Source organism: Scyliorhinus canicula, chromosome 11 (assembly GCF_902713615.1).
Source record: "Scyliorhinus canicula chromosome 11, sScyCan1.1, whole genome shotgun sequence".
In the NCBI taxonomy this organism is placed as follows: domain Eukaryota; kingdom Metazoa; phylum Chordata; class Chondrichthyes; order Carcharhiniformes; family Scyliorhinidae; genus Scyliorhinus; species Scyliorhinus canicula.
In genome coordinates this window covers 93867908-93887102 of record NC_052156.1, presented here as the reverse complement: position 1 = coordinate 93887102, position 19195 = coordinate 93867908, and the positions used below count along the sequence as shown (strand labels likewise).

Below are 19195 nucleotides of genomic sequence, written 5' to 3'. Positions count from 1 at the left end.
ACAACGCCCCAACATAGACACAATGACATCGTCAGCCCAACACAGACACAATGACACAACGCCCCAACACAGACACAATGACATCGTCAGCCCAACACAGACACAATGACACAACGCCCCAACACAGACACAATGACATCGTCAGCCCAACACAGACACAATGACACAACGCCCCAACACAGACACAATGACATCGTCACACCCAACACAGACACAATGACATCATCGCCCCAACACAGACACAATGACATCGTCACCCCAACACAGACACAATGACACAACGCCCCAACACAGATATAATGACATCATCACCACAACACAGACACAATGACATCATCACCCCAACACAGACACAATGACATCATCACCCCAACACAGACACAATGACATCATCACCCCAACACGGACACAATGGCATGGTCACCCCAACACAGACACAATGACACATCACCCCCAACACGGACACAATGACACATCATCACCAACATGGACACAATGACATCATTACCTCCAACAGGGACACAATGACATTGTCACACCCAACACAAACACAATGACATTGTCACACCCAACATAGACACAATAACACATCACCCCAACACAGACACAATGACATCTTCAGCCCAACATGGACACAATGACACAACGCCCCAACACAGACACAATGACATCATCACCCCAACACAGACACAATGACACAACGCCCCAACACAGACACAATGACACAACGCCCCAACATAGACACAATGACATCGTCAGCCCAACACGGACACAATGACATCTTCAGCCCAACACGGACACAATGACACAACGCCCCAACACAGACACAATGACATCATCACCCCAACACAGACACAATGACACAACGCCCCAACACAGACACAATTACATCGTCAGCCCAACACAGACACAATGACACAACGCCCCAACACAGACACAATGACACAACGCCCCAACATAGACACAATGACATCGTCAGCCCAACACAGACACAATGACACTGACACCCCAACACAGACACAATGACATCATCACCCCAACACAGACACAGTGACATCATCACCCCAACACAGACACAATGACATTGTCACCCCAACACTGACACAATGACATTGTCACCCCAACACTGGCACAATGACATCATCACCCCAACACAGACACAATGACATTGACACCCCAACACAGACACAATGACATTGACACCCCAACACTGACACAATGACATTGTCACCCCAACACAGACACAATGACATTGACACCCCAACACTGACACAATGACATTGTCACCCCAACACTGGCACAATGACATCATCACCCCAACACAGACACAATGACATTGACACCCCAACACAGACACAATGACATCATCACCCCAACACTGACACAATGACATTATCACCCCAACACAGACACAATGACATTGACACCCCAACACAGACACAATGACATCATCACCCCAACACTGACACAATGACATTATCACCCCAACACAGACACAATGACATTGACACCCCAACACAGACACAATGACATTGACACCCCAACACAGACACAATGATATTGTCACCCCAACACAGACACAATGACATCATCACCCCAACACAGACACAATGACATCATCACCCCAACACTGACACAATGACATTGTCACCCCAACACTGACACAATGACATTGTCACCCCAACACAGACACAATGACATCATCACCCCAACACTGACACAATGACATTGTCACCCCAACACTGACACAATGACATTGTCACCCCAACACTGACACAATGACATTGTCACCCCAACACTGACACAATGACATTGTCACTCCCAACACAGACACAATGATATTGTCACTCCAACACAGACACAATGACACTGTCACTCCAACACTGACACAATGACATCGTCACCCCAACACAGACACAATGACATTGTCACCCCCAACACTGACACAATGCCATAATCACGCCCAACACGGACACAACATCATCACACCGAACACGGACATAATGGCATGGTCACCCCAACACAGACACAATGACACATCACCACCAACATGGACACAATGACATCATTACCTCCAACAGGGGCACAATCACACTGTCACACGAAACACAGACACAATGACATCATCACCCCCAACAGGGACACAATGACACTGTCACACCAACACAAACACAATGACATTGTCACCCCCAACATAGACACAATCACATTGTCACCCCAACACAGACACAATGACATTGTCACCCCAACACAGACACAATGACATTGTCACCCCCAACATAGACACAATTACATTGTCACCCCAACACAGACACAATGACATTGTCACCCCAACACAGACACAATGACATCGTCACCCCCAACACTGACACAATGACATTGTCGCCCCAACACTGACACAATGACATTGACACCCCAACACAGACACAATGACATTGTCACCCCCAACACTGACACAATGACATTGACACCCCAACACAGACACAATGACATTGTCACCCCCAACACTGACACAATGACATCGTCACCCCAACGCCGACACAACGACATCGTCACCCCAACCCCGACACAATGACATTGTCACCCCAACACAGACACAATGACATTGTCACCCCAACACTGACACAATGACATTGTCACCCCAACACAGACACAATGACATTGACACCCCAACACTGACACAATGACATTGTCACCCCAACACAGACACAATGACATCATCGCCCCAACACAGACACAATGACATTGTCACTCCAACACTGACACAATGACATTGTCACCCCAACACAGACACAATGGCATTGTCACTCCAACACTGACACAATGACATTGTCACCCCAACACAGACACAATGGCATTGTCACTCCAACACAGACACAATGACATTGTCACTCCCAACACAGACAAAATGATATTGTCACTCCAACACAGACACAATCACACTGTCACTCCAACACGGACACAATGACATTGTCACCCCAACACAGACACAATCACACTGTCACTCCAACACAGACACAATTACATCATCACCTCCAACACAGACACAATGACATTGTCACTTCCAACACTGACACAATCACATCATCACCACAACACAGACACAATTACATCATCACCTCCAACACAGACACAATGACATTGTCACTCCAACACTGACACAATGACATTGTCACCCCAACACAGACACAATGACATTGTCACCCCCAACACAGACACAATGACATTGTCACCCCAACACAGACACAATGACATTGTCACCCCAACACAGACACAATGACATTGTCACCCCAACACTGACACAATGACATCGTCACCCCAACACTAACATAATGACAATGTCACCCCAACACTAACATAATGACATTGTCACCCCAACACAGACACAATGACATCATCACCCCCAACACTGACACAATTACATTGTCACCCCAACATAGACACAATGACATTGTCACACCCAACACAGACACAATGACATTGTCACCCCAACACTGACACAATGACATCATCACCCCAACACAGACACAATGACATCATCACCCCCAACACTGACACAATTACATTGTCACCCCAACATAGACACAATGACATTGTCACACCCAACACAGACACAATGACATTGTCACCCCAACACAGACACAATGACATCATCACCCCAACACAGACACAATGACATCATCACGCCCAACCCTGACACAATGATATTGTCACCCCAACACTGACACAATGACATCATCACCCCAACACTGACACAATGACATTGTCACCCCAACACTGACACAATGACATCATCACCCCAACACTGACACAATGACATCATCACCCCAACACAGACACAATGACATCATCACCCCAACACAGACACAATGACATCATCACGCCCAACCCTGACACAATGATATTGTCACCCCAACACTGACACAATGACATCATCACCCCAACACAGACACAATGACATTGTCACCCCAACACTGACACAATGACATTGTCACCCCAACACTGACACAATGACATTGTCACCCCAACACTGACACAATGACATTGTCACCCCAACACTGACACAATGACATTGTCACCCCAACACTGACACAATGATATTGTCACCCCAACACAGACACAATGACATTGTCACTCCCAACACTGACACAATGACATTGTCACCCCAACACAGACACAATGACATTGTCACCCCAACACTGACACAATTACATTGTCACTCCAACACAGACACAATGACATTGTCACTCCCAACACAGACAAAATGATATTGTCACTCCAACACAGACACAATCACACTGTCACTCCAACACAGACACAATCACACTGTCACTCCAACACAGACACAATCACATCACCACCCCAACACTGACACAATGACATTGACACCCCAACACAGACACAATGACATTGTCACCCCCAACACTGACACAATGACATCATCACCCCAACACAGACACAATGACATCATCACCCCAACACTGACACAATGACATCGTCACCCCAACACAGACACAATGACATTGTCACCCCAACACTGACACAATGACATTGTCACCCCAACACTGACACAATGACATTGTCACCCCAACACTGACACAATGACATTGTCACCCCAACACTGACACAATGACATTGTCACCCCAACACAGACACAATGATATTGTCACCCCAACACTGACACAATGACATTGTCACCCCAACACAGACACAATGACATTGTCACCCCAACACTGACACAATGACATTGTCACCCCAACACTGACACAATGACATTGACACCCCAACACTGACACAATGACATTGTCACCCCAACACAGACACAATGACATTGTCACCCCAACACTGACACAATGACATTGTCACCCCAACACTGACACAATGACATTGACACCCCAACACAGACACAATGACATTGTCACCCCAACACAGACACAATGACATTGTCACCCCAACACTGACACAATGACATTGTCACCCCAACACAGACACAATGACATTGTCACCCCAACACTGACACAATGACATTGTCACCCCAACACTGACACAATGACATTGTCACCCCAACACTGACACAATGCCATAATCACGCCCAACACGGACACAACATCATCACACCGAACACGGGCATAATGGCATGGTCACCCCAACACAGACACAATGACACATCACCACCAACATGGACACAATGACATCATTACCTCCAACAGGGACACAATGACACTGTCACACCAACACAAACACAATGACATTGTCATCCCCAACATAGACACAGTGACATCATCACCCCAACACAGACACAATGACATTGTCACCCCCAACATAGACACAGTGACATCATCACCCCAACACAGACACAATGACACTGTCACACCAACACAAACACAATGACATTGTCATCCCCAACACAGACACAATGACATTGTCACCCCCAACATAGACACAGTGACATCATCACCCCAACATAGACACAATGACATCATCACCCCAACACTGCCATAATGACATTGTCACCCCAACACAGATATAATGACATCATCACCACAACACAGACACAATGACATCATCACCCCAACACAGACACAATGACACATCGCCCCAACACAGATATAATGACATCATCACCACAACACAGACACAATGACATCATCACCCCAACACTGACACAATGAAATCGTCACAACAGTGTCACAATTACATTGGCACCCCAACACTGACACAATGACATCGTCACCCCAACACAGACACAATGACATCGTCACCCCAACCCTGACACAACAACATTGTCTCCCGAACACAGGAACCACGACACATCACCCCCAAAACGGACACAATGACACATCACCCCAACTTAGACACAATTACATTGTTACCCCCAACACAGACACAATGACATCATCACCCCTACACGGACACAATTACATCATCATCACCAACACGGACACAATGACATGATCACCCCAACACGGACACAAGGACATCATTACACCCAACACGGACACAATGACATAATCACGCCCAACACGGACACAACAACATCGTCACACCCAACACGGACACAATGGTATGGTCACCCCAACACAGACACAATGACACATTACCCCCAACATGGACACAATGACAGATCACCACCAACATGGACACAATGACATCATCACCGCCAACAGGGACACAATGACACTGTCACACCCAACACAGACACAATGACATCATCACCCCTAACACTGACACAATTACATTGTCACACCCAACACAGACACAATGACACATCACCCCCAACATGGACACAATGACACTGTCACACCCAACACAGACACAATGACACATCACCCCCAACATGGACACAATGACAGATCACCACCAACATGGACACAATGACATTGTCACACCCAACACAGACACAAAGACATCATCACCCCAACACTCACACAATTACATTGGCACCCCAACACTGACACAATGACATTGTCACCCCAACACAGACAGAATGGGATTGTCACCCCAACACTGACACAATGACATTGTCACTCCCAACACTGACACAATGACATTGTCACTCCCAACACTGACACAATGACATTATCACTCCAACCATGACACAATAACATTGTCACTCCAACACAGAAACAATGACACATCGCCCCAACACAGACACAATGACACAACGCTCCAACACAGACATAATGACATCATCACCCCAACACAGACACAATGACATCGTCAGCCCAACACAGACATAATGACATCGTCAGCGCAACACAGACATAATGACATCATCACCCCAACACAGGCACAATGACACATCTCCCCAACACAGACACAATGAAAAATGAAAAAAATGAAAATCGCTTATTGTCACGAGTCGGCTTCAATGAAGTTACTGTGGCCCCTAGTCGCCACATTCCGGCGCCTGTCCGGGGAGGCTGGTACGGGAATCGAACCGTGCTGCTGGCCTGCTTGGTCTGCTTTAAAAGCCAGCGATTTAGCTGAGTGAGCTAAACCAGCCCCTGTTGAGGTGACAATGACATCGTCACCTCAACACTGACACAATGACATCGTCACCCCAACACAGACACAATGACATCGTCACCCCAACACAGACACAATGACATTGTCACCCCAACACAGACACAATGACATCGTCACCCCAACACTGACACAATGACATCGTCACCCCAACACTGACACAGTGACATTGTCACCCCAACACTGACACAATAACATCATCACCCCAACACAGACACAATGACATCGTCAGCCCAACAGACACAATGACACAACGCCTCAACACAAACACAATGACATCATCGCCCCAACACTGACACAATGACATTGTCACTCCCAATGAAATGAAAACCGCTTATTGTCACGAGTAGGCTTCAATGAAGTTACTGTGAAAAGCCCCTAGTCGCCACATTCCGGCGCCTGTCCGGGGAGGCTGGTACGGGAATCGAACCGTGCTGCTGGCCTGCTTGGTCTTCTTTAAAAGCCAGCGATTTAACCTTGTGAGCTAAACCAGCCCCTAACACTGACACAATTACATTGTCACTCCCAACACTGACACAATGACATTGTCACCCCAACACTGACACAATGACATCATCACCCCAACACTGACACAATGACATTGTCACCCCAACACAGACACAATGACATTGTCACCCCAACACTGACACAATGACATTGTCACCCCAACACAGACACAATGACATTGTCACCCCAACACCGACACAATGACATTGTCACTCCCAACACTGACACAATGACATTGTCACCCCAACACAGACACAATGACATCGTCACCCCAACACTGACACAGTGACATTGTCACCCCAACACTGACACAATGACATTGTCACCCCAACACAGACACAATGACATTGTCACCCCAACACTGACACAATGACATCGTCACCCCAACACTGACACAATGACATTGTCACCCCAACACTGACACAATGACATTGTCACCCCAACACAGACACAATGACATTGTCACCCCAACACTGACACAATGACATCGTCACCCCAACACTGACACAATGACATTGTCACCCCAACACTGACACAATGACATTGTCACCCCAACACAGACACAATGACATTGTCACCCCACACTGACACAATGACATCGTCACCCCAACACTGACACAGTGACATTGTCACCCCAACACTGACACAATGACATTGTCACCCCAACACCGACACAATGACATCGTCACCCCAACACCGACACAATGACATCGTCACCCCAACACTGACACAGTGACATTGTCACCCCAACACTGACACAATGACATTGTCACCCCAACACTGACACAATGACATTGTCACCCCAACACAGACACAATGACATTGTCACCCCAACACTGACACAATGACATCGTCACCCCAACACAGACACAATTACATTGTCACCCCAACACTGACACAATGACATCGTCACCCCAACACTGACACAATGACATTGTCACTCCCAACACCGACACAATGACATTGTCACCCCAACACAGACACAATGACATTGTCACCCCAACACAGACACAATGACATTGTCACCCCAACACCGACACAATGACATTGTCACCCCAACACAGACACAATGACATTGTCACCCCAACACAGACACAATGACATTGTCACCCCAACACAGACACAATGACATTGTCACCCCAACACAGACACAATGACATCGTCACCCCAACACTGACACAATGACATTGTCACCCCAACACAGACACAATGACATCGTCACCCCCAACACAGGCACAATTACATTGTCACCCCAACACTGACACAATGACATCGTCACCCCAACACTGACACAATGACATTGTCACTCCCAACACCGACACAATGACATTGTCACCCCAACACAGACACAATGACATCGTCACCCCAACACTGACACAATGACATCGTCACCCCAACACTGACACAATGACATTGTCACCCCAACACAGACACAGTGACATCGTCACCCCAACACGGACACAATGACATTGTCACCCCAACACCGACACAATGACATTGTCACCCCAACACAGACACAATGACATCGTCACCCCAACACTGACACAATGACATCGTCACCCCAACACTGACACAATGACATTGTCACCCCAACACAGACACAGTGACATCGTCACCCCAACACTGACACAATGACATTGTCACCCCAACACTGACACAATGACATCGTCACCCCAACACTGACACAATGACATCGTCACCCCAACACTGACACAATGACATCGTCACCCCAACACTGACACAATGACATTGTCACCCCAACACAGACACAATGACAATGTCACCCCAACACTGACACAATGACATCCAAAACACACACTTAGTGTTGGGTGGGGTTACTGGGTTATGGGGGATAGGGGGGAGGTGTTGACCTTGGTTAGGGTGCTGACCTTGGTTAGGGTGCTCTTTCCAAGAGCCGGTGCAGACTCGATGAGCTGTATGGCCTCCTTCTGCACTGTAAATTCTATGAACACAGCCACAATGACACATCACCCCCAATCACAGACACAATGACACATCACCCCAACACAGACACAATGACACATCACCCCCAACACAGACACAATGACATTGTCACCCCAACACAGACACAGTGACATTGGCACCCCAACACTGACACAGTGACATCATCACACCCAACACAGGTACCATGACACATCACCCCCAACACGGACACAATGACACATCACCCCCAATCACAGACACAATGACACATCACCCCAACACAGACACAATGACACATCACCCCAACATAGACACAATGACATTGTCACCCCAACATAGACACAATGACATTGGCACCCCAACACAGACACAATGACATCGTCACCCCAACACAGACACAATGACATAATCACACCCAACGCGGACACCTATGAAATCATCACCCTAACACGGACGCAATGACATGTTCACCCCAACAATGACACAATGACATCATCACACCCAACACATAGACAATGACATCATCACCCCTACACACAGACATGACATCATCAGCCCCAACATGAACACAATGACATCATCACACCCAACACAGGCACAATGACATCATCGCACCCAACGCGGACACATATGAAATCATCACCGCTAACACGGACACAATGACATGACCACCCCCAACACTGACACAATGACATTGTAACCTCCAACACAGACACAATGACATTGACACCCCATCATAGACACAATGACATAATCACTCCGGACACACAAACAATGACATGGTCACCCCTATACGCAGACATGACATCATCACCCGAACACAGACACAATGGCATCTTCACCCCCAACACAGACACAATGACATCATGACCCCAACACAGACACAATGACATCATCACACCCAACTCAGACACAATGACATCGTCACACCCAACACGGACACAATGACATCATCACACCCAACGCGGAAACAATTATATTATCACCCTCAACACACACACAATGACATCATCACCCCCAACACAGACACAATGACTTCATTACCCCCAACACAGACACAATGACATAATCACACCCAACACAGACACAATAACATCCTCACACCCAACAGACACAATGACATCATCACACCCAACACAGACATCACCCCCAAAACTGCCACAACAATGACATCATCACCCCAACACTGCCACACAAAGAACAACACAATGACATCACCTCAACACTAACATGAAACACAATGACATCATCACCCCAACACGAACACAATGGCATCATCACCTTAACAGTAGCACAATAAATACAATGACATTACCTCTAACACTAATACAACAAAAACCAGGGTTAGCCCTGTTGCCTCATGGCACCGAGATTCCCAGGTTTGATCCCGGCTCTGGGTCACTGTCCGTGTGGAGTTTGCACATTCTCCCCATGTTTGCATGGGTTTCGCCCCCACAACCCAAAGATCTGTGGATTGGCCACGCTAAATCGCCCCTTAATTGGATAAAATGAATTGGGTACGCTAAATTTATAAAAAAAGAAAAATACAACAAAAACCATGGCATCACTCCAACACTTACACAATACACAATGACACCATCACTCCAAAATGGACACAAAAGACACAATGAAATCACCCCAAATCTGACAAATATACAATGATATCCATCACCCCAACACTAACACAAAATACAATGACATAAAGTAATGTGGCAGGGGGATGGGAACCATTGCAGCAAGTCAGAGGGAATTAAAGTGGGGACAGAAACAAAAGGCAGTAAGGGGAAAAGTGAAAGAGAGAAACCAAAGTCAAAAATCAAAAATTGCCACAGTACAGTGACTGTGGAGAACTCGGGGAATGGGTCCAGTAAGGCTAAGAGAAATAAAACACAGGGAGAGTGTACAAAACATGACCGGACAGATGGTCTGATAAAGCAGGGCAGAGAGCAAGGGAGGTCTATATTAAACTGCATTTATTTCAATGAAAGAGGCCTGACGGGCAAGGCAGATGACCTCAAATCATTGATGGGTACATGGGACTGGGATATTATATCTATTCCTGAAGCATGTGTAAGGGAGGGCAGGACTGGCAGCTCAATACTTCAGGGTACAGATGCTATAGGAAAGAGAGAACGGGAGATAAGAGAGGAGTGGGGAGTTGGGTTTTTGATTAGTACAGAGAGAGGATATATCCGAGGGTTCGTCCAGTGAGTCTATATGGGTAGAACTGAAAAATAAGAAGGGTGAGGTCACTTTGATAGGACTGTACTATAAACCCCCAAATAGACAGCGGGACATTGAGGAGTAAATCTGTAAGGAGATTACAGATAGCTGCAAGAAAAATAGGGTGGTAATAGTTGGGAACTTTAACTTTCCTAACATTGACTGGAACAGCCATATTAGGGGTTTGGATGGGTAGAAATTTGTTGAATGTATTCAGGCAGAATTTCTCAATTAATATGTGGACGGCCCGACCAGAAAGGGGGCAAAACCTGACCTCCTCTCTGGGAATAAGGAAGGGCAGGAGAGTGTTGTGAGGGATCACTTTGGGACCAGTGACCATAATTCCATTAGTTTTAAGATACCTAGGGAGATAATAGGTCTGGCCCAGAAGTTAAAATTCTGAATTGGGGCAAGGCCAATTTTGATGGTATTTGGTATTAGGTAGGAACATTCAAAAGTTGTTTGGGGGTGCCTATTTGCAGGCAAAGGGATGGCTCGTAAGTGGGAGGTTTTAAAAAAGGTGTTATCAAGGGTTCAGGGTAAGCACATTCCTTTTAGAGCGAAGGGCAAGGCTGGTACAACAATAATAATAATAGCTTATTGTCAAAAGTAGGTTTCAATGAAGTTACTGTGAAAAGCCCGAGTCGCCACATTCCGGCGCCTGTTCGGGGAGGCCGGTATGGGAATTGAACCCACGCTGCTGGTCTTGTTCCGCATTACAAATCAGCTGTTTAACCCATTATGCTAAACAAGAATTAGGGAAGCCTGGATGACTCAGGATATTTAGGCCCTGGTCAAAAAGAAGGAGGTATAAGACATGCAAAGGCAGCTGGGTCAAGTGGATCCCTTGAAGGGTATAGAGGTTATCGGACTACAGTTACAAGAGAAATCATGGCAAAACCGAGACATGAGATTGCTTTGGCAGAAAAGGCAAAGGAGAATCCAAACAGCTTCATAATATATAAACGGGAAAAGCATAACGAGGGAGAGAGTATGACTTCTTAAGGTTCTAAAAGGTCATTTATGTGCAAATCCATAAGAGATGGGTGAGATCCTAAATGAATATTTCTTATCAGTATTTACTATTGCGAAAGACATGGGGCAGGATTCTCCCGTACCAGCGGGGCAGGGGGTCCCGGCAGGACCCAGTGGCGTGAACCACTCCGGCGTCGGGCCGCCCCAAAGGTGGGGAATCCTGTGTACCTTCAGGGACTAGGGCCGCCCCAGAGTGGTTGGCGCCCCACTGCCCGGCAGGATAGGGGCTTGGCGCCATGCCAACCGGCACCGAAGAGCCTCCGCAAGTCGGCGCATGCATGGGAGCGCCAGCGGAGCAGAGGAATTTGCTTCCGCACTGGGAATGGCAGAAGACCATGGCCTCTGGTGTGGAACAATAGAGTGCCCCCACGGCACAGGCCCTCCCGTGGATCGGTGGGCCCTGACCGCAGGCCAGGCCACTGTGGGGGCACCTCCCGGGGCCAAATCCCCCCCGACACCCCCCCCCCCCCCCCCCCCCCCCGGAGCCCGACAGCGCTGCCAGGTCCCGCCGGTAAGGGACTGCTATAATTTACGCCAGCAGGACCGGCTACAGACGGGCGGGACGTCGAGGCGGGACACTGCGGGCTGGAGAATTCGGGCGGCCCCGGCGCCCATTGAGTCGCGCCGGGCCACGCCATTATCCGAGGCGGGCGGCGACTCACGCCGGGCCGGTTTTTGGAGGGGGCGGGAGAATTAGGAGGACGGAGGGGTCGGGATTCACGCCAAGCCCCGGCAATTCTCCCACCCAGCAGGGGGTCGGAGAATCCCGCCCATGGATGTTAGGGAATTTGGGGAATTAAATAGTGATGGCTTGAGGAGTGTATATATTACAGAGAAGGAGGTCCTGGCGGTATTAAAGTGCATTAAGGTAGATAAATCCCCCGGACCTGATGAAATGTATCCCAGTATGTTGTGGGAGGCTAGAGAGGAAATTGCCGACCCTTTGTTGAGATATTTGAATCATCGACAGCCACAGTTGAGGTGCCTGAAGATTGGAGTGTAGCAAATGTTGGGCCTAGTTTAAGAAGGGCCGTAGGGTAAAGCCTGGGAACGATAGACTGGTGAGTCTGTGGTGGGTATCCCAAGTTATCAGTGAATAACCCCAGTGAAACCATCCAACTCCAACAAAATCAAGTGACATCACAGGAAAACGGTAAGCGCATTGGTTGGTGAATAACTGATATTAGGGATGTGCCTAAATAGCCGTAACTTAAGTAACTGAAAAAGATAATATTCCAGGAAAGGAGCTTGGAGGATAAAGGAAAAGTGAATCTGAAACCAGAACCAGAAAATCAAAACAGCTGGTTGGGTGAGGACAAAGAGCAAAAAGAACAAAGAACAACACAGCACAGGAACAAGCCCTTCGACCCTCCAACCTTGGCCAAAACCCCTCAGTACTTCCTTGTGCCGTATCCCTCTATACCCATCCTATCCGTGTGTTTGTCAAGATGCCTTTTGAACTCCGCTAATGTATCTCCTTGCACAACCTCCCTTGTCAATCCGTTCCAGGCACTCACCACCCTCTGTGTAAAAAACCTGCCTCACGCATCTCCTCTAAACTTTGCGCCACAAAATTTAAACCTATGCTCCCTGGTGACTGAACCTGCCAATCCATTCTATCCATGCCCCTCAAATTCTTGTAGACCTCTATCAGGTCACCTCTCAACCTCCGTCGTTTGAATGAAAACAATCCGAGTCTATTCAGCCTCTCCACATAGCTAAAACCCTCCAGACCAGGCAACATCCTGGTAAACATGGGAAGCACAAGTGGATAGCACTGTGGCTTCACACGGCAAGTGTCCCAGGTTTGATTCCCCACTGGGTCACTGTCTGTGCGGAGTCTGCACGTTCTCCCCGTGTCTGCGTGGGTTTCCTCCGGGTGGTCCAGTTTCCTCCCACAGTCCAAAGACGTGCAGGTTAGGTGGATTGGCCATTCTAAATTTCCAATGTACAAAAAGGGTTAGGAGGGGTTATTGGGTTATGGGGATAGGGCGGAAGTGAGGGCTTGAGTGGATTGGTGCAGACTCGATGGGCCGAATGGCCTCCTACACTGTATGTTCTATGTTCTAAACCTCCTCCGCACCCTTTCCACATCCTTTTGGTAGTGTGGAAACCAGAATTGTGTGCAATATTCCAAGTGCGGCCTTACCAAGGTTCTGTACAACTGTAGCATGACTTGCCAGTTTTTATACTGGATGCCCTGTCCAATGAAGGCAAGCGTTTCATATGCTTTCTTGACTACCTTGTCCACTTGACTACCCTGTTGCCACTTTCGAAAATCTGTGGACCTGCACGCCCAGATCTCTTTGCTTTCTATATTCCTTCGTGTTTTGCCATTTATGGAATATTTCCCCTCTATATTATCCATTTTGGTAGCAAACAAATGAAGGAAAATTACCATCATCTTTAACAAATAGAGAAACAGACCAACAGAAAACTCTGGGTGGAGCCAGAGGACATTGGTAGAGTGTTGAACGAATAATTCATATCTGTCTTTACCCAAGAGAACAAGGAGATAGATATAGAACTGGGGGAGAGAGACTGTGAGGTTATTGAGCAAATTGTCATAGGGAGTGACAAGGTATTGGAGGTGTTGGCAGGCTTAAAAGTTGAGGGATAGGATCTATTCCCATTTGGAATAAAATGGGCTTATCAGTGATAGGCAACATGGTTTTGTGCAGGGAAGGTCATGTCTTACCAACTTAATAGAATTCTTTGAGGAAGTGACAAAGTTGATTGATGAGGGAAGTGTTGTCGATGTCAGTAAGGCATTTGATAAGGTTCCCCATGGTAGGCTGATGAAAAAGTGAAGTCTCATGGAGTCCAGCATATACTAGCTGGATGGATAAAGAACTGGCTGGGCAACAGGAGACAGAGAGTAGTAGTGGAAGGGAATTTCTCAAAATGGAGAACTGTGACCAGTGGTGTTCCACAGGGATCCATGCTGGGACCACTGTTGTTTGTGATATACATAAATGATCTGGAGGAAGGTATAGGTGGTCTGATTATATTATCTAAATTCAGAGCCTTGGCTCTTATTAAAATTGTCAGGAAAAATCTTCTCTTCATCCTCCGAGAAATGGTCTGCATAGTTCTGAGGGAGGTGGCTGAAGAAATAGCGGAAGCGTTGGTTGAGATCTTTCAAAAATCACTGGAGTCAGGGAAAGTCCCGGACGATTGGAAGATCGCTGTTGTAACCCCCTTGTTCAAGAAAGGATCAAGACAAAAGATGGAAAATTATAGGCCAATTAGCCTAACCTCGGTTGTTGGTAAAATTCTAGAATCGATCATTAAGGATGAGATTTCTAAATTCTTGGAAGAGCAGGGTCGGATTAGAACAAGTCAACATGGATTTAGTAAGGGGAGGTCGTGCCTGACGAACCTGTTAGAATTCTTTGAGGAGGTGACAAGTAGGTTAGACCAGGGAAACCCAGTGGATGTGGTCTATCTGGATTTCCAAAAGGCCTTTGCCACACAGGAGGCTGCTGAGTAAGGTGAGGGCCCATGGTGTTCGAGGTGAGCTACTGGCATGGGTTGAGGATTGGCTGTCTGACAGAAGGCAGAGAGTTGGGATAAAAGGTTCTTTTTCGGAATGGCAGCCGGTGACCAGCGGTGTCCCACAGGGTTCAGTGTTGGGGCCGCAGCTGTTCACCATATATATTAATGATCTGGATGAAGGGACTGGGGGCATTCTAGCGAAGTTTGCCGATGATACGAAGTTAGGTGGTCAGGCAGGTAGTGCTGAGGAAGTGGGGAGGCTGCAGAAGGATCTAGACATTTTGGGAGAGTGGTGCAGGAAATGGCTGATGCAATTCAACGTGAGAAAATGTGAGGTCTTGCACTTTGGAAAAAAGAATCCAAGCATAGACTACTTTCTAAACGATGAGAAAATTCATAATGCCAAAGTAAAAGGGATCTGGGAGTGCTAGTCGAGGATTCCCTAAAGGTAAACATGCAGGTTGAATCCGTGATTAAGAAAGCGAATACAATGTTGTCATTTATCTCAAGAGGGTTGGAATATAAAAGCAGCGATGTGCTACTGAGCCTTTATAAGGCTCTGGTTAGGCCCCATTTGGAGTACTGTGTCCAGTTTTGGGCCCCACATCTCAGGAAGGACATACTGGCACTGGAGCGTGTCCAGCGGAGATTCACACGGATGATCCCTGGAATGGCGGGTCTAACATATGATGAACGGCTGAGGATCCTGGGATTGTTTTCATTGGAGTTTAGAAGGTTAAGGGGAGATCTAATAGAAACTTACAAGATAATACATGGCTTAGAAAGGGTGGACGCAAAGAAACTGTTTCCGTTAGGCGAGGAGACGAGGACCCGTGGGCACAGCCTTAGAATTAGAGGGGGTAAATTCAGAACAGAAATGCGGAGACATTTCTTCAGCCAGAGAGTGGTGGGCCTGTGGAATTCATTGCCGCGGAGTGCAGTGGAGGCCGGGACGCTAAATGGCTTCAAGGCAGAGATAGATAAATTCTTGATGTCGCGAGGAATTAAGGGCTACGGGGAGAATGCTGGTAGGTGGAGTTGAAATGCCCATCAGCCATGATTGAATGGCGGAGTGGACTCGATGGGCCGAATGGCCTTACTTCCACTCCTATGTCTTATGGTCTTATGGTCTTATTGTACATATCTTTGAAATATTCTTTCCATGTTTGCTGTTCACCAATTATCTAATCATTTTGGACTTCCAATGTAACTATTTTTGGTCAGTAAGATTCACTTAGATCACTTATTTTCCCTTACGTATTGCTGCTATGGCACAACCCTCATCATCTTTTGGAGAAAATTGTGATAAACCCACTATTTCTCCATGTATCTGTCTTGACTTTTCGTATCATTTTTCTAGTTAAGCTGTTACTTTTGGTCTTCAGATATTGAGATCTCCCTCTTTGGTTGTTTTTTTTCCTGCTCAAAAGCCAGACTTTTTCCATTATGCTTTTCTGTTCCTCTATGTTATTTTTCAAACCTAATACTTGTTCTGCTGTTCTTGCTATTCCATTTTTGATGGTATTCCTCATTTCTTCCATCTCCACTTCTTTGGATAATGATAATAATCTTTAATAATAATCTTTTATTGTAACAAGTAGGCTTACATTAAAACTGCAATGAAGTTACTGTGAAAAGCCCCCAGTAGCCACATTCCAGCGCCTGTTCGGGTGCACAGAGAGAGAATTCAGAATGTCCAAATTACCTAACAGCACGTCTTTTGTGGGAGGAAACCGGAGCACCCGGAGGAAACCCACACAGCCAAGGGAAGAACATGCAGACTCCACACAGCCAGTGACCTGAGGCTGGAATTGAACCCGAGTCCCTGGCACTGTGAAGCAGCAGTGCTAACCACTGTGCCACCATGCTGCTCTTAGATAGTTAATCAAGTCACATCTAGAATTCTTGATTTGAACCTTTAACGAACACTGTAACAATTTAAGCTCAGGTTGAGAATATTTATCATGAAATGCCACACAGAATACTCCTGCAGTCACTCTCCGAGCCCAGCTTACGGCAGGCTTGGCTCTCACTGCTCCATCAGAGCTGGACCAAGCAGTGGGCCTTACTTGAAACTTATCTGGAACTTCACTTACCCCCTAATGTAGCAAAGAAACCTTCAAAATTACAACCCGATGGTCCAAAGACAAAATAGCCATTCATCGAGGTAATCATGGTGCTGGGAAATCCACCAAAGATCATGAAGAGATCAGCCACTGCCAGGTTGAGAAGGATGTAGTTGAGGGGTTGCCGGAGTTTCTTGTGCTGGATGGTGACATACAGGGTGAGGAAATTGACAGGGAAACCTGCTATGATGAGAAAGAACATGTAGGCTGCCAGCACTGAAAACTTCCATGGTTCAGCCAGGTAGTACTGGGGGTAGTCGAAAGGGCTCCTCACCACTCCTGTCTTGTTGGACATGGGAATATAGAAGTTTTCTCCTTCTGTACCATTCATGGTTGCAGGTTGTTGCGGAGTTCAGCAGAAGCGAAACCTTCCTTTCCTTTCTTTCTTTCCAAGATGGTCCTTTCTGAACCTGACACTGCCAGCAGAGAGAAGTGACTACCCTGAGCAATGACAGGCCACAATCTCCTCTCCGCAAAGGTCATTGGCCCTTATAAAGCAGCATTGGATTAACCTGCCCTGCTTGTCAGCAGAAAGCAATCTAGGCCACTGTAAAAGCATAATAATCCAAGCAGGATCTCATACATTATGATAAACTCATCAAGTTATTAACACTTCAGCTGCTGCACTGGAAGGTGAAGCCTTTGTTGAAAGATTCATTCAGCTATTGGTAATTATAGAAAAATTGAAAGCAGGAAGCTGGTACATATCTGATTGTGTCTATTTCTGCATGTACATCTATATCTATGAATCTGTATACATGTGCCTGTGTCTATCTTTGTGCACATACGTGTGTGCAGTGATAGAATATCAGAAACTGTAGTTCTAAAAAGAATAG

General features: G+C 46.8%; 1 protein-coding gene across 1 annotated transcript in view; it reads right to left on the bottom strand.

Annotated features, from left to right (window-relative positions):
• LOC119973199 (rhodopsin) overlaps positions 1 to 18839 on the bottom strand; it is a 42277-nt gene extending 23438 nt beyond the window's left edge. Inside the window, exon 1 of the mRNA XM_038810851.1 lies at positions 18330 to 18839. Coding sequence (XP_038666779.1) covers positions 18330 to 18690 — 361 coding nt within the window. The 5' untranslated portion in view covers positions 18691 to 18839. The remainder of the gene's footprint in view (positions 1 to 18329) is intronic.
• Between the last annotated feature and the right edge of the window lie 356 nt (positions 18840 to 19195).